At 38.7% G+C, this 24,674-nt stretch overlaps 1 protein-coding gene across 4 annotated transcripts; it reads left to right on the top strand.

Moving 5' to 3' along the window:
* The first annotated feature begins 14 nt into the window (after positions 1–14).
* Usp16 (ubiquitin specific peptidase 16) lies at positions 15–24,378 on the top strand. 4 transcript variants are annotated; one of them, XM_042676911.1, is made up of 19 exons: positions 16–154; positions 1,060–1,122; positions 2,556–2,657; positions 4,041–4,219; positions 5,896–5,999; positions 8,059–8,162; positions 9,951–10,138; positions 10,683–10,778; positions 11,659–11,789; positions 12,472–12,559; positions 13,098–13,176; positions 14,587–14,678; positions 15,020–15,076; positions 18,248–18,424; positions 20,111–20,774; positions 21,682–21,776; positions 22,667–22,753; positions 23,729–23,885; positions 23,993–24,378. In XM_042676911.1, exons 3-19 carry the CDS (start codon positions 2,597–2,599, stop codon positions 24,115–24,117), a joined length of 2,484 nt encoding a protein of 827 aa, XP_042532845.1. In that variant the 5' UTR covers positions 16–154; positions 1,060–1,122; positions 2,556–2,596; the 3' UTR covers positions 24,118–24,378. The 4 variants fall into 4 exon arrangements, with proteins under 4 accessions (XP_042532847.1, XP_042532845.1, XP_042532846.1 ...); XM_042676912.1 differs by lacking the exon at positions 1,060–1,122 and having other exon boundaries at positions 9,954–10,138; XM_042676910.1 differs by lacking the exon at positions 1,060–1,122.
* Positions 24,379–24,674: the final 296 nt, after the last annotated feature.

Genomic DNA, 24,674 nt, shown 5'->3' with positions numbered 1-24,674 from the left:
CATAATGCCGCGTTCCGGAAGTGGCTGCGTTCCGAGGGTCCCTCCGGCGGTGTGTCGCTCGCTCTCTCTTCGTCACCGGGAGGGAGGAAGACGCAGCTGGCTTCCCAGCCCAGAGGCCCCTTGGAGGATGCAGTTATGGGCGCTGTCGCCGTGGGTGAGTTCTGGTCCTGCTGACTCCCAGTCACCACTTGTGTAACTTTCTCGGCTCAGAGATCTGGAATTTTCTGCCCTCCAACCCTTTTTTGGGGGGGTCCCCTCCCTCTTTTCTGGACCGCGTTGCCGGGTCCCTTCCCGGTACCGAGTTCTCATTGGTTCCCTTTTTTGTCAGTTTAGGAGCTGACCAATCAGTTGCCGGGGTCGTTGTCCCTCCCGCCCCCTGTGGACCCTGAGATCTCCCCCCCCCCTCCCCGCCCCCCATGGCGCGGAGCAGTTTGAGGGAAAGAAGAAGGGAGACAGGGGTGGCAGGCGCTGGTCCTCGGGGGGTGGTTGACTTGGGGCCGGGGAGGGGAGCCGTGGTGCAAACTGAGTCTAGGCCAGGTTTGCAGCTGCCACCACGTGGCTGGTAGGAAAAGCAGGATCTGTCACCTGTCCAGTCCGAAGGCTTGTGGGAGAGGCCCAGTCTCAGCAAAGCATGGAAAACCGGCTGGCCAAAGTTTGTCCACACACAGCTTGGGATGGCACAGGGTAAGGCAGCGGGAGCCCAGGAGGGCAGAAATAGCAGGGCATGGGATCGAGAGGAGGCCTGGCCAGACTAGCTTTGATTTATTTGACCAAGACTGTAGTTAGTTCTTATCCGAAGACGCATCTCAAACTAAACGGATGGATTTAGCGATGTTTCATAGCCAGTGACACAGTTCTTTCCACGGTTCTGTCATCTGCGTCTGTAGCTGTCATAAATTTACAGGAGATCTTTGCAGACCATTCAGTCCACTCATTGCCCTCCTCCGGCAGCGGTTACAATTCGTCCTTCAAGCTTCCCTTTGGAGTATGAGCAGCACGTTTACTAGTACCGCCTTCTTCACTGATTTCTTCCTTCTTCATCTTTTTCTTTTTCTCCAGAGCTTGTTCACTCCATTCTTATGTACCTACTTTTGCACCTTGTAATCATCTTTTATGACTCAGGTACTATTCTATTTTCCTATTGCAACACGAGAAATATTTCTTGAATACTGACTGTGTTCTGACACTACTAAATCTATAAGCAGCTTGGAAGTATTGTCTAGAACTGTCTTTCTCGTAGGACTTTATTTACATTGTACAGAAAAAAAAGCATGTAAAGTCTTCAAAAAGAAAAACCCCAAGCAGTCCACTGTTATATCGTATAAAAGGAAACTGCATTGTGCACACTTTAAACACAGGAGATGTGCTAAAGAGAGGTTGTTATTTAGAGCACCAGACTTGCCTAACGCTTCATTGAAATGGAATACTGGGAGATACTCTAAGATTTGTACAGGTGGCAAAAACATCTCAACTAGAAAGCAAAAGCACAGAAAAGGGGGCAAGTTGTTTTTAGGAGGATACTGAAGAGATGAACTTGATTGGAAGGGTAGACTTGTACAGAAGGATGGTCTTGGAACTTTTAGTTACATACCTGCCGCCTTGTGATCTTTAAACCATTTGCTTCTGAATTTCTTCTTTAGTGACATGTCCTCATTCAAAGGTTTGTTGGGAAAATCTGATGTGGTAATGTTTATTGGAAGGACTTTAAAGAACAAAAGCACCATCTAATTATAACTTTAGTAGCTTGTTTGTCATTGTTGAAGAATAATGAGGGACAAGGTTGCCAAAGCAGTGTGGTCAGATGATAAAGAACTGAATGTCAAGTTGAGACTAGGCTTGGAATGATTTACTATTAAATATTTTCTATCAAAAAAGTGATATATGAGATAAGAGTGGCCTTTATTCTCTGATTGTGTTTGTGATACAGCACAGACTAGAGGAAGTGAAATTGGAGGCAAGTACTGTTTTCCCCCCCTAAAAGTCTACAGTTCTAGATAGGATACATTGTATTGTATTATTCTAAATGTTACCTTTTTAAAAAAATAAAGTGGTAGCAAAGTTTATTAGGAAATGAATACACTTTCAGTAGACTGAAAGCCTCTTAAATGCTATCTTTAAAGCAGGAAAAAACATGTAAAATGTTTCTTTTTATATGTATCCTTGTGTTTCTTTGTTGGTTAGTTCATTTCTGTAATCTAAGCTCATGAGGAGGTTAAAATCTGAGGATTTCAAAGCCAGCCCAGGCAGAATAGTCAGTGAAACTCTTACCTCAAATTAATTACAGAAAACCTGGAAGTGAAGGTGTGGCTTAAATGTTAGAGTGCTAGCCTTGAACCAAAAGCTCAAGGCCAGTGCCTACGCCCTGAGTTCAAGCTCCAGGACACACACACACACGCACACACACACAAAGTAGGTAGATTTGTCAGCTGTGTTTGTAAATTATAAAAATTGCTAGACATGCAAAGTATTGTATGTGGCTCAACTGTTTTTCTGTATCCTCGAGCAATGTGAAACACTTTTTTTTTTGGTCAAGCTAACTTTATCTTTTTTTCTAGATTTTTATTTTGTGTCAGTAAGTACTCCATAAAGTATCAACATGGGAAAGAAACGGACAAAGGGAAAATCTGTTGCAATTGATGACACCTCTGAATCTTTAGGTATATTTCACTAATTGAATTTTTAAATTGTTCTTATTCCTGAATGGATATTTTAATATATAAAAATGAGATTGTTATGTAATCTGCATTTTTATGTTTATCTCTACATGTCATTAAATAGTCCATCCCATTATTTCATTATCCCACTGATGGAAGGACCATGAGTGCATAGTTTGTAATTTACTTAGCTAATCCTCTGGCAAATTTAGGAAGCCTTTACTTTTTAGTGTTATCAGTTACACAATCATGAACATCTTGTATATCTGCGTTATTTTCTTGGTACAGATCCTAGAAGTAGAATTATTTTGACTCAAAGGGTATAAAGATTTTGAAGCTCTTTTGATTATGTTGCTAATTGCCATTCAGAAATGCTGTGCTATTTTACAAGCCCTTTGGCAGCCCAATAAAGTGCCCAAATATTTCCCTCCTGCTTGCTCATCTTGTGTGTCTGTCTGGTCTAGACCAACAGCTTTTTTTCTGGTTAATTGAAAATGGAGTTTCGTAGTCTTTTCTGCCCCAGCTAGCTTTGAACTGCAGTTTTCCAGATCTAGCCTCTTGAATAGCTGGATTGTCGGCATGAGCCACCTGCCCCTGGCTGATAGCCTCTTACTTTAGTTTGTGTTTCCTTTGATGACTGAGAGTCAGTAGTTTTTCTTCATGATCATATTTTCATGTATATTATTTCTTGAGTCATATTCATTGGACATTAAGCCAGTTGTGTCATTGACTAGTTCTTAAGACATCAGTGTGACCGAAGTAACTCCACCAAAACCCATTACTCATCTATCCCCAGTAATCTTGGGTCCGGCTGCATACTTAACACTTAGTGTGACTGTCATTACTTGTCTTTATACTGGCTTTGGCCTTTTCGAAGTGCCTTTACTCCCTGAAGTCAAAGTTGGAAGCATGAGTTATGAAGTCAGAGAGACTTGAATCCAACCCCTAGTATAGTCTCACCTAGTACTTTTGATCTTGGACAGTAGCTTAGTTTTTCTAATTTGTTATTGGGAATAATAGTATCTTCTAGATGATAGTGTTCAAGAGAAACTTCAAAAGCACTTCAAACTCTGCTGGGAGAGTAGTACCCAGGACACCTGGTGTTTGTGGGGGGCTTAGTTTTAGCTCCGTGTTAGAATACTTGTTTAGCACATGCAAGACCCTGCATTCAATCCCTAGCACTCCTACCAAAAACAAAAAAAGAAAAAGAAAACAAATAGTCTTTCACATATAATCATCTCATTCTATTCAAATATTAAGCAAAAGTTTTCTGATTATCTAAAACGTGTTTGTTAAAATAATTTTTCAAGTTTCAGTAGGTAAATTTTGACATCAATTGAGTCAAAGATACTTTTCTTACATGTCCTTTTAAAAATTATTTTATAGAACCCATATGCAGACATATTAGAAAAGGATTGGAACAAGGTAATTTGAAAAAAGCTTTAGTGAATGTGGAATGGAATATTTGCGAAGACTGTAAGACAGACAATAAAGTTAAAGATAAGTCTGAAGAAGAAACAGAAGAAAACCCTTCAGTTTGGCTGTGTCTCAAATGTGGCCATCAGGTAATGCTTAATTTTTGGTCAACATGGGATTTTAGAGAGCTCTCTGAACTATATTAGAAGATAATACCTGAAAGCTCCATATGGCTCATTAGGTTGCCGGCCAGGTATAAGTCATGCTGTTGGGGAACTGAATCCAAGTGTGAGATTTGGTGTCTTTGGAGATTATTTCAGAATTTTCTCAGGTACAACACTAGAAAAAGTGTTGAGAAGTAGAATTAGGTAGAGGAAGTAGTAGAATGTAGAACCGGTTGCAGTAGGGCCTCAGCTAACCTCAGTGCACTCTGCTCTTTAAGAGGTCAGAATTGAGGCAAGGGGCTAGGCCCTTGTACCGTGCCATAGAGCCATTGGATATGGCCCAGTTTTGGGGGAGAAGTGGGAATCCTGGGCAAGGCAGCTCCCTTTCATTGAGGATAATTGCTTGGGATGGGTAGACTGGCTATGAGCTCTTATCAGGCCACATGTTAGGGGCAATGCATGGATATCTGGCTAGGGCAACACCATGTTTTGTGGGGGAATGTTTACTGGAAGAATATAATTTTTTCTCATTGAGGATATTAGCATAAACTTCTTTGAAGAGATGGCTTTTGAACAAGAGCTTGAAGAGTGGGTGAGATTTGGTTAGGTGTCAGTAATGGTAAAGGCTCCAGGATGTATGGAACAACGTGCTTTTAGCTATAGTTGTGAGGTGAGAAAGAAGACTGAGAGTTGACACTGTAAAGGGAAGTTAGGTCAGAGGGTATCAGTTTTGTTCAGTAGGAATTTGAAGGAAAAAAGAATTTTTAAATTGTACAAATAGACCTTTGTTTTAAGAAATTAAACTGAGGGCTGAGAAGGTGGTTTAGTGGCAGAGTGCTTGCCTAGCATGCATGAAGCCCTGGTTTGATTCCTCAGCACCACATAAACAGAAAAGCCTGGACTTGGTGCTGCGGCTCAAGTGGTAGAGTGCTAGCCTCAAGCAAAAGAAACTTAGGGACAGGGCATAGGACCTGAATTCAAAACCCAGGACTGGCCAAAAACAAAAACAAAAAAACATAAACTGAAAATGTATGTGATGAAGGAAACTGAAGTGATTGTGTGTCGGGAGCGCGCGCACGCGCACACGTGTGTGTGTGTGTGTGTGTGTGTGTGTGTGTGTGTGTGTGTTGGCACAGGAGCTTGAATACAGGGCCTAGTGCTCTCATAGCTTTTTTGGTCAAGGCTGGTGCTCTGCCCACTTGAGTCACAGCTCAACCTCTAGCTTTTTGCTGGCTAATTAGAGTCTCATATACTTTTATTCCCAAGCTAGCTTTGAACTACAATTCTCAGATCTCAGTCTCCTGAGTAAGTAGAATTATAGGTGTGAGCCACCCGTGCCCAGCTGAAGACAATATCTGAAAGGTTGTTAAGATGTCCAGTCCAGATCTGATGAGTGATTGAATCCGTGTAGTTTAATTGGGTCTGGGAAGGACAGGCTGGAGATGAAGAGTACTTACAAGATCCTCAATTGCCTATGGATATTTAAAGCTTGTTTTTTTGTTTTTACAAAATCCAGACTCTTTCTAGATTTGAATACTTTATTGTCAAGTAGTAAGAATGGCAGAAGTTCTGAGGGACTTCTGTATTCATGAAAGATTCTGAATTCCGTCTTCTTTTGGTGGGTTTTTGTGGCTTTAAGGTTGATGGTTATGATTTCCTAGGGCTGTGGCAGGGATTCCCAGGAGCAGCATGCCTTGAAGCACTACAAGACACCTCGCTCGGAGCCTCACTGTTTGGTTCTTAATTTGGACAACTGGAGTGTATGGTGAGTTCCAATTCTTGTGTCCACTTAGTGGATATTTGAAATATTAGGAAGTGAAACTATTGGGAAATGAAATTACTTGGAAATGTTTACAAGGAAGAAAGTAGGTTTTTGTAGCTTTATTATTTTCTTTAACCATCACGGAAGGCTAACAAATATGATGATATGATATGAGAATGTTTTGCTTAGTATTGCACAAGCAGAGGGTTGTAGCATATATATAATTTAGGTATCTTCAGATAGATAGATGATACGCACTTGCACATGCTCTCTCTCTCACTCACATACACACACACACACACACACACACACACACACACACACACACACACACGGTGGGTGGTTTTAATTTAAAGATTAGATATTAGGAGCAAATTATGATGAATAAGAATGTAGTAAAGGGCTGGGAATGTGGCTTAGTGGTAGAGTGTTTGCCTAGCATGTATGAAGCCCTAGGTTAGATTCCTCAGTACCACATACACAGAAAAGGCCAGAAGTGGGGCTTTGGCTCAAGTGGTAGAGTACTACTAGCCTTGAAGGAAAGAAGCTCAGGGACAGTGTCCAGACCCTGAGTTCAAGCCCTAGGACTGACGGGGGTGGGGTGGGGGGGTGCGAAGAATGTAGTAAAATGTTTGTAATCAATTTGTGTGAAAATTAAATGCCAGGTCTGATATTGTTCCTATCATGAAACATCATGACATCATAACATCATGAAAACACATTTTTACTTCATTAAAAGCTACTTTTGCCACAAGGCTCACTAAACATCTTCTGTCAGTTGTATAATCCATTAATTTTTGTTGGTGTAGATCTATAATTTAAATTATGTACAGAAAAGCTTTTTTTGGGGGGGGGGGTCTGTCGTGGGGCTTAAATTCCATGAGCTCCTTAGCTCAAGGCTAGCATTCTACCACTTTGAGCCACAGCACCACTTCTGGTTTTCTGGTGGTTAATTGGAGAAAAGAGTCTCATGGAATTTCCTATCTGGGTTTGGCTTTGAAGCATGATCCTCAGATCTCAGCCTTCTGATTAGCTAGGATTATAGGTGTGATTCACCAGCTCCTGGTAGAAGAAACTTTTGGTGTTAACATTGTGTTCAGTCAGTTAAAGTGTTTGGAATTTTCACAGTATTTATATTTCACTATAATTCTGGATAATCTTTTTGTTGTTGTTGTTGTTGTCCATGGAACTTGAACTCAGGGCCTGGGTGCTGTACCTGAGCTCTTTTGCTCATGGGGACTTTCCTACCCAGGCTGGCTTTGAACCTCAATCGTGAGATCTCAGCCTCCTGAGGAGTAATCAGAATTCAGGCTTGAGCCACCAGTGTACATGACAAGAGGTTTTTGTTTGTTTGTTTGTTTTTGTTTTTGTTTTAATTTTTCCCTTAATCCTAACCTAATGTATTTATTTCATTGATGCAGTAACTTCTCATACTGACATGAGGATCTACATTTATGGGTTTTGTTTGTTTGTTTTGCTGGTCCTCTGGCTTGAACTCGGGCCAGGAGGCTGTCCCTGAGCCTCTTTGTGCTCAGTGTTAGTCCTCTACCACTTGAGCAATAGCACCACTTCCATGGATAACCTTACTAATAATAAATCAGAGTTAGTTTGTATTGGATTCTAAAAGAAAACGGAATTTTTATTCTCAGTTTTTCCATTTCTGGGGGAATGGTTTTAGGATTTGAACTCAGGGTCTTGTGCTTGCTAGGCAAGTGCTGTACCACTGAAGCCACATTCCCAGCCTCTTTTTCTTTCATTAAGTTTCAAATAAAATCTCACTTTTGCCTGGGTTGACCTAGATTGGTTTGAGTTGGGAGCATCATGAATTCTTTCTTTATCCTGACCTTGATTTCTGTTCTCTCTCCATCTCAGCCTCCTGGGTAACTAGGATTATAGTTGTGAGCCACCATTCCCAGAGTTTTTTTTTTTTTCTTTTTCTAACTTTTCTAATAGAAATAATTGGGTAGTTACATACTTTGGGTTCCCTGAAGTATTATGATTTGTCTCTCCTTTTTTGAATTGTCAGTTTGTCATTTTTCTTCCCTGATCTTTTGGGACATAGGTGTTATATCTGTGATGAGGAAGTCCAGTATTGTAGTTCAAACCGATTGGGCCAAGTGGTTGATTATATTAGAAAACAAGCTCGTATTACAGCTCCAAAACCAGGTAATATATTTATGTTTGTTTATCTGAGACAGGGACTCTTTATGGACTTTAGGCTCACCTTGAATTTATAATCCTCCTTCTTCAGTGCCAGTCCTTGCTTATCTGTTTACATTTAGCTTTAGTTATTATACTACTAGTAATATAGCTGGTTACATTAATTATGGCTGATACTGTGACACTATTTTTGAGTCAAGGGGTTTATTTAATGTTATGTATTATTATTGCTGGAGGAGATGTGTGAAATGGCATAGTCATATATATTGAGGGCATGACCTACAGTAGTACCAGGAGGCCCTGTTCCCATAACCCAGACCTGGAGTTTATTGTAGATTTTCTTTCTTTTTATATTTTTATTTTATTTATTTTTGTTGGTCATGGGGAGCTGCGCACTGTCCCTGAGCTTTTTCATTCAGGCTAGAGTTCTACCACTTTGAGCCTCAGTTCCACTTCTGATTTTTAGTGGTTAATTGGAGGTAAGAGTCTCTTGAGAACTTTTCTGTTCAGGCTGGCTTCAAACTGTGATCCTCAAATCTGAACTTCCTGAGTAGCTAGGATTACAGGCATGAGCCACCTGTACTTTTTGTAATAGAAACATTCTAGTCTTTCTGCAAAGTAAAATAAAGGTTTGCTTTCTATTGTATTTACTGTAGTGCTTTTTGTAGTAGAAATATTCTGGTCTTCCTGCAAACAAAACAAAGATTTGGAGTTCCTAATGGTCAGATATTTTTGAGATTGTGTGTGTGTGTGTGTGTGTGTGTGTGTGTGTGTGTGTGTGTGTGTGTGTGTGTGTGTGTTGGAGTTCCTAATGGTCAGATATTTTTGAGATTGTGTGTGTGTGTGTGTGTGTGTGTGTGTGTGTGTGTGTGTGTGTGTTAGTTACTGGGGCTTGAAAATTGAATCGGTCTATAATTTGAACCATGTCCCAGTTCTTTTGCTTTTACATTTACTTTTACTTTATTTTTCAGATAGGTCTTATACTTTTGCCTAGGCTGGCCCTGGACCAAATAGTTAAGATTATAGGTGTAAGCCACCACATCAGGCTTTTTTTTTTTTTTTCTTTTGCTGGTCATGGGGCCTGAACTCTGGGCCTGTGTGCTGTCCCTCAGCTCTTCAGCTCAAGGCTAGTGCTCTACCACTTGAGCCACAGTGCCACTCCCGGCTTTTTCTGCATATGTGGTGCTGAGGAATCAAACTCAGGGCCTCATGCATGCAAGGCAAGCACTCTATTACTGAGCCACCTTCCCAGCCCCTATCTGGCTTATTTTTGAGATAAGATCTCATAAATGTTTTGTATGGAATGACCTCAAAACACAATCCTTATATCATCATATTCAGGTTCATTCTTATTCCTGAGATATTTATAGACAATAAGTATCTTTCTCAGAATCAGTGTTGTTCTTAACTATGTTTTTTGGCCTTTCAAATTCATTTAGTCACATATTATATGCACAGTCTATACTTAATTGTTTAGTGTCTATTCAGGAGATAAGATGTGCTCATTTATAGAAAATTTTAATGTAATAATAAAGGAATGATGTAAACCAAAGCATATACAGTTTGGTTTTATTTTTCAAACTAGTGCTTACATCAGTTCTGAGTATTTTTCTAATAGTTTTCTTTCTATGGTAAATTACTTATATTCATTAGAGAACATTTAAAATCAAATTGATAGCAAGTAAAAACATGAGGTAGAAATCAGAAATGTTAATACTGTGTTCTAAATATAACTTTGCATTCAGTATGCTTACATTGTCTATTTTCCCAAAATTCTTCTTTTTCTTTTCAAAACAGAAAAAGATAATGGGAACATTGAACTTGAAAATAAAAAATTAGAAAAAGAGAGTAAAAATGAACAAGAGAGAGAAAAAAAGGAAAGCATAGCTAAAGAAAGTCCTCCCATGAATTCTGCCTCCCAAATAACAGTGAAAGGACTCAGTAATTTGGGAAATACATGCTTCTTCAATGCAGTTATGCAGGTACTGTTTTTCCTTTTTTCCTATTTAAAAAAAATCTGACATTTCCCCCACAGGATTTGTCACTTAGCATACTGAGGATCTCCTGCTTCTGTCCTATAATTTATGTCTGTATATTCAAAATGAACATAAAAATATTTGTTGCATACAATAAAGCATTGTGATAAGTTCTGGATATATAAGGTTTCAAGCAGTCAAGGCACCTGCCCTCAGAAACCTTGCATTTGGATCAGGGAGGCACAGATGAGCTGGTACAGAAACAAATGGGCAGGTATAGGTAACATTGAGAAAATTGTGGTAGGAACAGGTCCTTTCCACTGGGCAATGAGAGAGAAGAATGCCCTTTTGAACTAATGAGTCACTTTATGAACTATGTAGAGTTGGGTATGAGTATACTGTCATGTTTCGTGTTCTAAGAACAAATCAATGCATATTTCAGAATTGGTGTGATTTTCTGTTTTAGTAGAATATGCACCTAAAGAAATATTCAATGAATTGTTTGGCCTTTATAAACCATTTTCCTTTTCTTTTCCATCCTGCATTGTAGAATTTATCACAAACACCAGTGCTTAGAGAACTACTGAAAGAAGTGAAAATGTCTGGAACAATTGTAAAAATTGAACCACCTGATTTGGCATTAACAGTACGTACTTACTTTTTTTTTTAATTTTATGAGTAATCTTTCTCTCTGTGAATATATGTACTCTAAATTGCTTTAAAGAATTAAGATGCATTTCTGTCTTGAACCACAACTTTATCGTGGTTGATTGGAGATAAAAGTCTTACAGACTTTTCTGCCTGGGCTGGCTTTGAACCTCAATCTTCAGTTCTCACCTTGCTGAGTAGTTAGGATTATCATTGTGAGTCACCAGCATGCAAAGTCTTTTTTGGTTTTAAAGTATTTCAAGGTGACTTAAGTGCTATATAGCCAAATGAATTTTATCTTCTTTATTTTTGTTATTTTCAATGTGCTTTAGCTTTCATTCCTAGGGAATAAGTTCCTGATGATCTAAAACTAAAAATAGTTGAATTCATCATAGGACAAACTTTGAAGGGAAAATATCTGGGTCTTCTTTTATTCCAATAGGATGTTACTATAGGAGGACTATACTCTCAATTCTCCTGCTTCAACTTCACATGTATTGTGCTTTGTGTGCGTGTGTGTGTAAGAGAGAGAACTCCATGTGACTTAAACTCAGGGCCTGGATGCCTTCCCTGAGCTCTAAGGCTAACCCTGTGTCACTTTGAGCAACAGCACTACTTCCAGTTTTGTGGTGATTATTTAGAGATAAGAGTCTCACAGACTTTCCTGTCCAGGAAACCATGTCAGAACCATGTCAGTTCTCACCCTGCTAAGTAGCTAGTATTACAGGCTACTGTCACCTGGCCAAATAAGTGCTTTACAAACCACCTTTAGGACAGTTGTACCAGAAATATTGGCAATATATATTAATTGGTTCTATTTTGATGAAGTAAATAATTCCAAAATTTGACTGAAAATTAATTTTTATTCCCATGTTCAGGAATCCTTAGAAATACACCTTGAGCCCCCTGGCCCTCTTACTTTAGCCATGAGCCAGTTTCTAAATGAGATGCAAGAGACCAAAAAGGGAATTGTGACGCCTCGAGAACTCTTTTCTCAGGTCTGTAAAAAGTGAGTATCCACTCAATTGTGCCTTCAGTGCATCAGCAAGATGCTGGGAAGAAATTTTAAACCTGTAGTAGCATCATCATCAGCCTAGTTGTGTGTGTGTGTGTGTGTGTGTGTGTGTGTGTGTGTGCACGCGCATGCGAGTGTGCATGTGTGTGTGTGTGTGTGCATATATTAAAGCAAATTTATTTGGATTAAATGAAATGTATTTTATGTGCTAATTTGCCATAGCTGTTCTTAGGTGAAAGAGAAATACATTTGGGATAAAATCGTAAGATTTAAAAATTAAAATATCAGGGCTGGGAATGGGGCTTAGTGGTAGAGTACTTGCCTAGCATGCATGAGGCCCTGGGCTCAATTTCTCATTACCACATAAATAACAACAATAAAAATAATAATAAAGAAATTAAAAAACAATTTTTTTTTTTTTTTTGCCAGTCCTGGGGCTTCAACTCAGAGCCTGGATGCTGCCCCTGAGCTCTTTTGCTAAAGGCTAGCAGCAACCTTACCACTTGAGCCACAGTGCCACTTCTGGCTTTTTCTGTCTATGTTGTACTGAGGAATTGAATCCAAGGCTTCATGAGTGCTAGGCAAGCACTCTACCACTAAGCCATATTCCCAGCCCTAGCTTCATATTTTATTGGACTTATACATGTTCTTCTTTCTTTGTGTTTGTTTTCCATAGAGCAGTACGATTTAAAGGCTACCAGCAGCAAGATAGCCAAGAACTACTTCGCTATTTATTGGATGGAATGAGAGCAGAAGAAAACCAAGTTAGCATATTATGAGCACCAAATTTTCTAATCTCATGAACTTCTCTGCCACTTGCTATCTTAACGGTTATTAAAGCTAGTCACTGAGGCCATTACAACTTTTTTTAAGTTTTTTCAATACCAGCTTTTTCAACCAATGTTATCTTTGTCAGAATAACTCCAGAAAATGAGAAATGATTCTCTTTTTTTTGTGATGTTCTAGTTCACTTGATGTCCTTTAAGGCTCAGTTATATTAATTTTACCAGTACAGCAGCAGAGTACTGGAAACATTTTTTTCAAAACAGTCCCCATTTGCAGTATATCTTTACTCTCTGAGCATGAGTTCCTAATACTACTTTTTATATCTAGAAAGCATAATGCATAATTCTGTTTAGCTGCTTTGAATTGTTAGAAAATGTGATTTTGGACATATTTTTAATTTCTGTAAATCTGGGCTACTTCCTATTTATTCTTTCTTCAGGAAAGAATAAAGGAAAACAGCTATAAAATTTAAATTTAATAGTATTTAATAGTATATATCTATCTTATTACTTTTAGAGAGTGAGTAAAGGAATTCTTAAAGCTTTTGGTAATTCTACTGAAAAATTGGATGAAGAACTAAAAAATAAAGTTAAAGGTAATGTCTAACTCTTTGAACTCAAACACTAAGATTGAATTCCTCTGTGTCATAGGATGGGATTTCTGGCACTTGAATTTCAATGCCACAAAGTGTTATAAACCTTTAATTTCTCTATATCATTACTAACTAAAAATTATTTAGTATTTCAATATTTTCAATAGTTAGAAAATTTTAACTTGTGTATTTTTTATGTTTTATTATTGTGAAATTTACAAAGATATAGCTAAGATGACATCACAAGCCAGGTGTGGTAGAACATGCCTGTAATTCCAACACTGGGGATGCAGAGGCAGGAGGATTGTAAATTCAAGGTCGCTTTGGAAAACACAGTGACATCCCATCTGAGACAAATAAGCAACTTGCAATTAAATGTGGCAGTAGCAGATGAGTTGCACTTATATTATGAGTTGTTAGTGGCTGGTTCTTATCAAGAAGTGAACGTAGTTCTGATGTATGGTCTGTAGGATTTAGGACAGATCCATCAAGCAAACATCAGATGGTGAGATGACTGTGTACTTTCCTATATAAAATGCACTAGCCATGGTGACTGGTAAAACTGAAGAACTAAATTTTTATTTTTATTTAATTTTCATTAGATTGTAAAGCTTAGTTTCATTCAACTCATAGCATCTCTACTTCCTGTTGTCCTTACAACCTGGCCAGCACCAAGGAGATGGTGCTTACCATCACATTTTGTACAACTTTCTGCATAAACACTGAACACATGTCTTTTTCATTAACATACACTAATTTCACAAGAGCGGTTCGAAATAGTAACTCCACACCTCTGTACAGTATACCTTAAACAACTTCACCACCTCTATTGTATTCCATTAGCCTTCCCCCACCTTCCCCTTCATCTTTTTGTAGAATAGTATATCACGTTATATTAAGCTCATCTAGATAATTTCTGGAAATATAGAAAAATGAAAAGGAAGGTTTTTGTCTGAAATAATTCCCCAAGAATGTATTGTTTGTGAAGTAGTTCAATTTTAGTGTTCACAAAGCAAGTTACGTTTATTTCTGCGCAAGTTTGCTATCACAGTATCTTCTTAGTATTCACTAGTAGAATGTTAAAGAGCTGAAACAGGAAGATAGAGTATCATTCAGCCAAGTTTGATCTGCTTATTTACCAGTAGAGAGGTTGGATGATAGAAAGCTTTACCAGCTTGCAGAATTTTGTTTCCTCTCACCGCTAGATCTTTCATAGGAACATTTATGTGTTTTCTTTCTTACTCATAAGAGGTGGTTATGTTAACTTGTGTGATACTTGGAGGTAGTTTGTATGTAAAGTAGCTTGTAAGAAAATTTAGTAGATGGGAAATTAAAACTAAAAGTTTAGATATAGATAGTAAGTAATTATGTGTTCTCACTTAAAAGTAATTGTGAATTTTTTTTAACTTACAGATTATGAAAAGAAAAAGTCAATACCAAGTTTTGTGGATCGCATCTTTGGTGGTGAACTAACTAGTACAATCATGTGTGATGAATGCCGGACTGTAAGTGGGTGCTGCGAGGCTCGATTGGTGCATGAATAGTCATTGAGTACAGCGTGTCAGCTGTTCCTTTCAAACATACAAATGAACTTCATAAAATACTATTTGTCAGACTACCTCAATATATATGTTTCTTCACTGGAAGTACTTGTAAAATCTTGAAGAAGTTACTTGAACGTTTTTAACTTATTATCTGTAACTCAGTCTTTAACATTGTATACATTTTCACTTCAAATTTGCTTAATGGTTTATTAAAGTTTGCCCCCAAAGTAGGGAGTCTCTTAATATATAATGTGTCATTGGAATGTCTTCCTCCTTTTACAATTTTTTTTTGTTTGGTTAAGGTCTCCTTGGTTCATGAATCTTTCCTTGATTTGTCTCTCCCAGTTTTAGATGATCAGGTAAGACCATTGAGCTGTTTTGTTAAAGTAGTTTTTCTTTTCTTTTCTTCTTTTTTTGGGGGGGAGGAGGCCCTATTGATTTTATTAGAGTTGCTTTGTCACATTTTAAAATGTTATACATTAACAAGGAGAAACTTTCTTAATGTTATGAAATAGAATAGTATTTAGGGAAGTGGCAATGTGACTCAAAATGGTAGAGTGCTGGCCTTGAGCGGAAAGTTAGAGACAGCACCCAGCTCCTGAATTCAAGTCCCATGACTGACCAACAATAACGGAGAGAGACAGACAGAAAGAGATGGGGGGGAGACAGAGAGAGACAGAGGGAGGGAGGGAGAGAGAGAGCAAGAAAGAGGGAGAGAAAGAGAGAAAGGAGGAGGGAGGGGAGAGAAGGAGGGAAGGAAGGAGGAAACTAACTTAGGATTTGAAGCCAGGGACTGGTAGTGGTTTACCCTTACAATCCTAGCTACTTGGGAGGTTGAGAATGAGAAGATTGTGGTTTGAGGCCAGGCCAGGAAGAAAGGTTTATAAAGACCCTTTCTGATTGATGGCTGGGAACAGTGGTATATGCCTGTCATCCTAAGCTATATAGGATTAAATTGGGAAGAGAGAGGTCCTACCCCATTCTGTGCAGAAAAGTCCATGAGACTTTATCTTACTGAACACAGTGGTGCGTATTCATCTGTGATCTTAACCACCATGAGAAGGCTAAAGAGTAGGCACAAGCCAGGAGAGGAAATAGTGAAAAATAGGGTGGGGGCATGGCCCAAAGTTAAGAGTACCTGCCTAGCAAGCTACTACGAGCCCTGAATTCAAACCATATTACCTGCTTAAAAATTAAATAGTCTTTAGGATTTGAATAAGAAGTTAGAGTCATCTTTTAAAAATGAGATATCTGTCATTCGCTATTGTTATTTAATCCTATATATTGGATGTATTTTTCTCATATTAAAATTACTTTATTGGCCAGTGCTGGTGGCTCATGCCCATAATCCTAACTACTCAGGAGGCTGAGATCTGAGGATTGTGGTTCAAAGCCAGCCTGGTCAGGAAATCTCTGAGACTCTTTTGTTGTTGTTGTTGTTGTTGTTGTTGTTGTGGGGCCTTGAACTCTGGGCTTGGGCGCTGTCCCTGCACTCTTCAGCTCAAGGCGGGGCTCTACCACTTGAGCCAGAGCACCACTTCTGGTTTTCTAGAGTTTGTTTTTTTTTTTTTAATTGGAGTTAGGAGTCTCATGGAGTTTCCTGCCCGGGCTGGCTTTAAACCGTGATCCTCAGATCTCAGCCTCCTGAGTAGCTAGGATTACAGGCATGAGCCACCGGTGCCCAGCATCTGTGAGACTCTTATCTCCAATTAACCACCAGAAAACCAGAAGTAAAGCTGTGGTTCAAAGTGGTAGGGTGTTACCCTTGAGCAAAAGAGCTCAGCGATAGTGTCCAGGCCCTGAGCGCAAGCCCCACAATTGAGACACACACACACACACACACACACACACACACACACACACAGTGGTAGAGAGTTACCCTTGAGCAAAAAAGCTCAGCGATAGTGTCCACACACACACACACACACACACACACACACACACACACACACACACACACAGTGGTAGAGAGTTACCCTTGAGCAAAAAAGCTCAGCGATAGTGTCCAGGCCCTGAGCGCAAGCCCCACAATTGACACACACACACACACACACACACACACACACAGTGGTAGAGAGTTACCCTTGAGCAAAAAAGCTCAGCAATAGTGTCCAGGCCCTGAGCGCAAGCCCCACAATTGACACACACACACACACACACACACACAGTGGTAGAGAGTTACCCTTGAGCAAAAGAGCTCAGGGATAGTGTCCAGGCCTGAGTGCCAGCCCCACAACTAACAGAAACACACACACACACACACACACACACAGTGGTAGAGCATTACCCTTGAGCAAAAGAGCTCAGGGATAGTGTCCAGGCCCTGAGTGCAAGCCCCACAACTGATGGACACACACACACACACACACACACACACACACACACACACACACACACACACAGTGGTAGAGAGTTACCCTTGAGCAAAAGAGCTCAGGGATAGTGTCCAGGCCTGAGTGCCAGCCCTACAACTGACAGAAACACACGCACGCACACGCACACACACACACACAAATACTGTAGTTCAGCCTGGTCCTGGTGGCTTATGCCTGTAATCTTAGCTACTCAAGAGGCTGAGGATCACATCTTGAAACCATCTAGGGCAGGAAAGTCACTACCTCCAATTAAACACCAAAAAACTAGAGGTAGAACTGTGCCTCAAAGTGATAGAATACCAGCCTTTAGCAAAAAAGCTTAGGTATACTGCCCAGGCCCTGAATTCAAGGCCAAGGTCTGGAACCAAAAAAAAAAAAAATACTTCTTACTTAACTCACCATGAATCTCTTAAATCTTAAGTGCATATCTCTTTTTAAATCTTAAGTGCATATCTCTTTTTTTGGGGGGGGGGGTGGGAATCTGGTCGTGGGGCCTGAACTCTGGGTTTGGGCGCTGTCCCTCAGCTCTTCAGCTCAAGGCTAGCACTCTACCACTTGAGCCACAGCACCACTTCTGGCTTTTTTCTTTTTGCTTATGTGGTGCTGAGGAATCCAACCCAGGGCCTCATGCATGCAAGGCGAGCGCTCTACCACTGAGCCACCTTCCCAGCCGCATAATATCTCATTTTTAAGCTATATTAATTTGATTCCTTTTAAGTGGATGAGGGAAGAAAAGGAATATTTTCCAACTTTATAGGAATCAGTAGTCTCTTGCCCTGTTCCTTAGTAACTAAAGTTTCACAAACATTCAGAGAAAGTTTCTTTCTTTGAAACAACTTATTAACACTTGAATAACAAAAAAGTGCATTTACAAGTGGGCACACATTCAACATGACTCAACATGTATCCAATAAAGTTCATTATATTCCTTTTTATTTCAGTTACCTACAAAATTGCTTTGTTGCTATTTCAATTGCTAGTTTTCTCACTTTGTAAAGATTGCTTCTAGCATATTAGTGTCTTATTTTGTCTAGGTATGTTTTGAAATATTGTGCATAATACAGCTAGTATAAATTAGGGGTAGAAATATCTTTAGGTAACATGAATCCTCTTTCCATCAAATAGTTTTGACTTTTGCCCATACTTTCTTTTAAGAATGGTAAGAAAAATATAAATGATAAAAACCTGAAAAAGACAATGGAGGATGAAGATAAAGACAGCGAGGAAGAAAAAGACAATGACAGTTACATAAAAGCAAGAAATGACATTCCTACAGGACCAAGTAAGCACTTACAGAAAAAAGCAAAGAAGCAAGCCAAAAAGCAAGCAAAGGTGGGTAACTATGAGAGAAAACAGGCTTTTTTCATTAGATATTTAATAATTGTATAACATGTAAAATATATGTAATATATGTAATATGTATACTTATGTATATTATATATACATATGAATACTGATGTATACATATATACTCAATAATCTAGACTGTTTCTAGTCTTTTGCTATGGTGACCAATTCTGCAGTGAATAATCCTTTCTTATGTCTATGTAGGATAAATTTTGAGGACAGTTTTGATATCTACTTGTCCTCTACAAAGGCTGTACCAATTTATGTTCACACTAGAAATAGATGAGACTTCTTATTCTCCATAGCAGTGTGTTTTCATAGTTTTGGATTTCTAATTTATTTTTTAAATTACCTTTAAGTGTACTTAGGGGTCTCAATCCAACCTATTTATAAATACAATGCTGATTTGTCTTTTCATTGAATTATTTTCTTCTAATCCTTTCTAGATAGATAGATAGATAGACTGACTCTTTGTTCCTCTGTTGTGGGGCTTCAATTTCAGGCCAGGAAACTGTCCCTGAGCTTTTTTGCTCAAGGCTTCCACTACCACATTGAGCTACTGCACCACTTTGTTTTCTGGTAGTTAATTAGAGATAAGAGTCTTAGGGACATTCCTAACTGGCCTTTCTCCACTTTTCTTTTGTGTGAGTCTCCTTTTCTTGGAACACACCAGAAAATGTTCATCCTCTGTTATTTTTGTATTTATTTACAAAATATTTGTATATAATATTTTTGTATTATTGTATAATATATATTATATTGTATATATTTGTATTTATATTTGTATTTGTGTTTCATGCTTCTGCTGTTACATAATAGCTTTACCTGTATCCTCACAATTATAGCACCAAATGCCAACTATTTGTGGCCTTTTGAGTATTCAATTTAATTTGTGTACTTAGAAATAGACTACAGTGTGCTGAGAGTGTGGCTTAGTGGTAGAGTGCTTGCCTAGCATGAATGAAGCCTTGGGTTTGATTCCTCAGTATGATGTAAACAGAAAAAGAACTTTTTTTCATAATTTATTTGAATTGTGATGGTAAAAGAACTTTTTGTTTTCTATTGGTTGTGGGGCTTGAACTCTGGTTCTGGGTACTCTCGCTCAGCTCTTCAGCTCAAGACTAGTGCTCTACCACTTGAGCCACAGTGCCACTTCCAGTTTTCTGATGTTTTATTGGAGATAGAGGAGTCTCACAGACTTTCCTGCCCAGGCTGGCTTTGAACCATGATCCTCAGATCTCAGCCTCCTGTGTATCTAGGATTATAGGCGTTAGCCACCAGCACCTGGCAAACAGTTGATTTTTTTTTTTTCTTTTTTCCCCCATCCTGGGGCCTGAACTCAAAACCTGGGCACTTTCCTTGAGTTTCTTTTTTGCTTAAGACTAGTACTCTACCACTTCAGCCACAGTGCCACTTCTGGCCTTTTCTGTTTATGTGGTACTGAGGAACTGAACCCAGGGCCTATTGCATGCAAGGCAAAAACTCTTAACACTAAGCCACATTCCCAGCTCATAAAAGAACTTTTTGACAGTTAATTCCTTCTTATAAAATTATGTTTAATTGATCATTAAGGAGAAAAAGTTAAGCAATATGTGTGTGCTCTTTATCTCTCTTCCTCTTTGTCTATCTCTGTCTCTCTCCTCTTTTTAACATTTTGTACTTTTTACACAGAACCAACGAAGGCAACAAAAATTTCAAGGCAAAGTTCTTCATTTAAATGATATTTGTGTCCAGGATCATGCTGAAGACAATGAATGTGAGGCTGAAATGTCACTTCAGGAAGAAGTGGATGTTGAGTCTAATCATATTTCACAAGAGGAAGTTACAGATAAAGAATTTTGTGTGAATCAGAAAGATGAGAGTGGTCAAGAAAAAACAATAGACAGTATGAATGACAATCACACATCCATAGAGGAAACTGATACGAGAAATGTCAACCTGGACAATGACTTAGAGTGGGCATCTTTTCCCATTGAGTGTAGTAGGAGCGCCAGTGGTGCCTGCCTGGAAGAAAGGAGTGATGGAGAAGCAGACATTGCCAATGGTTTAAAAAACCTTAATTTGAATGCTGGGCTTCAACCTGATGAAATAAATGTAGAGATTCTGGATGACAGTCCTACTCCTGGGACAAAAGTATACGAGGTTGTAAATGAAGATCCAGAAACTGCTTTCTGTACTCTTGCAAACAGGGAAGCTTTCAGTACCGATGAGTGTTCAATACAACACTGTTTATACCAGTTCACCCGTAATGAAAAACTTCGAGATGCAAATAAACTGCTTTGTGAAGTATGCACACGAAGACAGTATAGTAATGGACCGAAGGGAAATATAAAAGGTATTTAGATTCTTCTCCCTGAAAGTAAGATTAGTGTTAAGTACATTAGGAACATTTTTCCCTGAACAGGTAGAATACTCCTCTAGTAATTTTCAGACTTTGGATGGCATGATTAAGTGTCCTCTTAATGTAATCTTTTAATATAGAAGGATAAAAGATGAACCTTTGGAGGTACCTAGAACTTGACAGACATCCTAGCAGCAGTTGAAGTGTTGTTCTCTAACAACTCTTCCTTTTCCTGTAGGTAAACCTCCCACTGGAGCAGCATCATAACAGCATTCTGGTACATAGGGGCTATTTCCTCACCCTCAATTCCCTGTCGCTTTTTTTTTTTTTTGGTGGTCCTAGGGCTTGGACTCAGGACACACACACACACACACACACACACATACACACACACACACACACACACACACACACACACACACACACACACACAATTTTTTTTGTCGTGGATCTTGAACTCAGCCTGGGCTCTATCCCTGAGCTCTTTTTGCTCAAGGCTAGGACTCTATGACTTTGAGCCCAGTGCCACTTCCAGTTTTCTGATGATTAATTGGAGATAAGTCTTTTGCCTGGGCTCTCTGAGCTGCAATCCTCAGATCTCAGCCTCCTGAGTAGCTAGGATTACAGGTGTGAGTCCAGCACCTGGTTGCATTGAATCTTAATCTAAATGCCACTGTCTCCAAATGTAATTCCATTCTTCAAAGAGTACAGTCGAATGATAATTTCATCCACAAATTTTATATGGTCTTAGTCTCCTGACCCACAAAACCCAACATTTATTATCTTGTTCTTTAGAGAAGTTTGTTGATCCTGTAGGTGTTTGAAATGATTTTTATAGCATATATTAGAATATTAGCATTAAAACTGATTGTGAAGTACTAAACTGTCTTCCTTTCTATAGGTGAGAAGAAGCATGTTTACACCAATGCCAAAAAGCAGATGCTAATATCTCTTGCTCCTCCTGTTCTTACCCTTCATTTAAAGAGATTTCAGCAGGTACCCTAGTGTGTTCCCTAAAACTTGTTTTAAATATTGAATACCTTCTTGGTTGTTGTCTAAACACATTATTATGCTTCTTTGATTTTTAATTCTAATTTTAAGCAAATAGGAAGGTAAAAGAAAAAAATTGAATAATTATGTGTATGTTCAAGTAGAGTATAAATACATGGAGGGTTTTTTTTTTTTTTTTGTCAGTCCTGGGGCTTGAACTCAATCAAGGCCTGGGCACTGTCCCTGAGCTTCTTTTGCTCAAGGCTAGCACCCTACCACTTGAGCTACCACTTGGCTTTTCTGCCTATGTGGTACTGAGGAATCCAACAAGGGCTTCTTGCATGCTAGGCAAGCACTCTACCACTAAGTCACATTCCCAGCCCTACATGCAGGCCTTTTATTTCAGGCAAAGAAAAGAAAAGTTTACTACCAATGTTTTACACTTAGAAATATATGAATTTGTTTTGACTATGGTATCTTATTTTTACTAACACTTCATTGAAAAAAATAACTTGGAATTTAATCATTTTGGTGACCTTATTTTTGTGGAATTGTTGGTAGCAGTTACAATTTTCAAATTCTTATGTTTGGTACGTGCTTGACAAACTGAATTTTCTCTAACTTCACTAAGCTAGAGGCCAAGGATACATTCCATACAAAAGAATTCTGTTGCTGAGTCTTAGGCACTCAAAACATCTGGTCTACTTTGGCTTTTTTGTGTGACCAAGGTAGACAGTGCTCTCAAGGGAGAGCAGTTAGTGTCTTTGGGGTGTATGTGTGTGCATGTAGAACAATCTGTTGATTAGACTATTGGTACCGTTTGGGCATTGGAGGGGATACAATTTATATAATATGTACAGCTTTGCGAGAATTCACCTGCTATCCCCCTCTTCCAGGCTGGTTTTAACCTACGCAAAGTTAACCGACATATAAAGTTTCCAGAAGTCTTAGATATGGCTCCTTTTTGTACTGTTAAATGTAAGGTAGGTAAAAGTAGTCTCTTAACAGAAAAACACTATAGAGAAATCAGTTTTTAACAAATACTCTACAGCATCTCATACTTTGGAGTTGATAATTATTACGTCGAATGGATATTTGATCACTATAGCTTCATAATTTTCAAGATCTATATTGGATCAGATGAATTCAAATGAACCTATTTATAGTTTCCAATAACAGTGTTTTGATTTCTTATTATTATGGCATTGTCTTGGTATCTCAAGGCACAAAATTGAAGGTAGGCAAATGTATTGATAGGTGACCTCAGTTTGTCTATTATTTAATGGTGCTACAACTGAAGGTTGAACACAGGGGGTTGTGCTCTTGCTTAGTTTTGTGAAAGATTGGTAGTTTAGCCACATCCCACTTCTGGCTTGTTAGTTAATTGGAGCTACAAGTTTCTTAACTATTCTACTTGGGCTAATATCTGAGAATTACTGTTTTAGGCCTTTCTGAGCAAATAAATCCATGAGACTCTACTCTCAATTAACCAGCAAAAGGGGGAGCATGCTCAGGTGGTACAGCACTAAGCTATGAATAAAAACATTTCCAAGAATACAAGCTTGGAACAAGTTTTTGCTTTGTGGTGGTTTTTGTTTTTTGTCTTATCTGTCTTTGGGAGGGTTAAGTGGGGGCACAGAAATGGAGGGACAAAAGTGAACAAATGCAGCAGTGGTATTCACTAGACATGACTCTACAACTTGTGGGTGGGGACTAGTGGAAAAAACTAGGAGAGAGCAAGGCAAGAGGTAACGTTGTCCAAAAGGAAATGTACTCATGACCTAATCCATGTAACTGTTAATACCCTTCGTACTTCACCTTTATAATAACAATTTTAAAAATCTTTTAAAGAGTTGTACAAGCCTGGACTTAAAGCCCCCCCCCCTTGTGTAATTTGTCTCGCCAATAACAGTTGTGTGAGATTAAGACCTTACTTTGGACTTTGTTCATTTTTAAAGAATGTTGCTGAAGAAAACACGAGAGTATTATATTCCTTATATGGCGTTGTTGAACACAGTGGTACTATGAGGTCGGGGCACTACACCGCCTACGCCAAGGCAAGAACTGCAAATAGTCAGCTGTCTAATCTTGTTCTTCATGGTGATATTCCACAAGGTAAGCTATCCTGGAATGTCAAGCATTTTAGCAAATTACAGCAAAACTGAAAAATAGTGATTTGAATCTTTTCATTTGTACTTATTTTTCACATTTCTTCTTAATAGATTTTGAAATGGAATCAACCAAAGGGCAGTGGTTTCACATCAGCGATACACACGTGCAAGCTGTGCCTACAACTAAAGTACTAAATTCACAAGCATACCTCCTATTTTATGAGAGAATACTGTAAGCAGTAAGTGCTTTCTCTGGAATAAATTTATGGCTTTTATACTGGCTGTAATAATAACAATAAAAAATCTATAAATCATGTTCACTTATGTAAATGAAAGAAGTCATGTATTTACATACTGAAGGGGAAAATACTTAAAAATTAAGTGGTTTTGTACTGTCATAATGGTTTTTATTCTTGCTTTATTTCTGGGAATTTAAGTCCTCTGTTTAATGTGTCAGGGTGGTGCATCTTGACACATGAATAAACCCACAAATTTACTCCCAAATGTGTTTTATTACTAAGTTGTACTAGTTTACCCTATTGGTAACACATGAAAACGTGAAACTGATTATATCAAGTGTTTTTCATGAGCCATAGATATTTGGCACTTAATGTCAGCAGTGTTAACGGGGTAAAATGTGCCTGAAACACTCTGCCATGCACCTGATACTAAGTCCCCCTTTATGCCAGCATGCCAGGTAAGGCCTCTGGATGTCTTTAGTCCTAAATCCTTTCTCATTCAGGTCAGCCAGTGTGGAGTTACATGGCACAGAGGACAATGATGGTAACTTCTT

This window comes from Dipodomys spectabilis, unplaced genomic scaffold (genome assembly GCF_019054845.1).
Source record: "Dipodomys spectabilis isolate Male_0828 unplaced genomic scaffold, ASM1905484v1 ptg000032l, whole genome shotgun sequence".
Classification (NCBI taxonomy): Eukaryota; Metazoa; Chordata; class Mammalia; order Rodentia; family Heteromyidae; genus Dipodomys; species Dipodomys spectabilis.
This window is presented reverse-complemented; position numbering and strand designations above follow the sequence as displayed.

Bases quoted from the DNA above. Each gene is read 5' to 3' on its own strand.
- Usp16 (XM_042676910.1), top strand. From the start codon at position 2,597: ATGGGAAAGAAACGGACAAAGGGAAAATCTGTTGCAATTGATGACACC. The intron at 20,775-21,681 runs GTATTTAGATTC...TCCTTTCTATAG, and splicing joins ACCGAAGGGAAATATAAAAG to GTGAGAAGAAGCATGTTTAC. The intron at 21,777-22,666 runs GTACCCTAGTGT...CCCCTCTTCCAG, and splicing joins ATTTAAAGAGATTTCAGCAG to GCTGGTTTTAACCTACGCAA.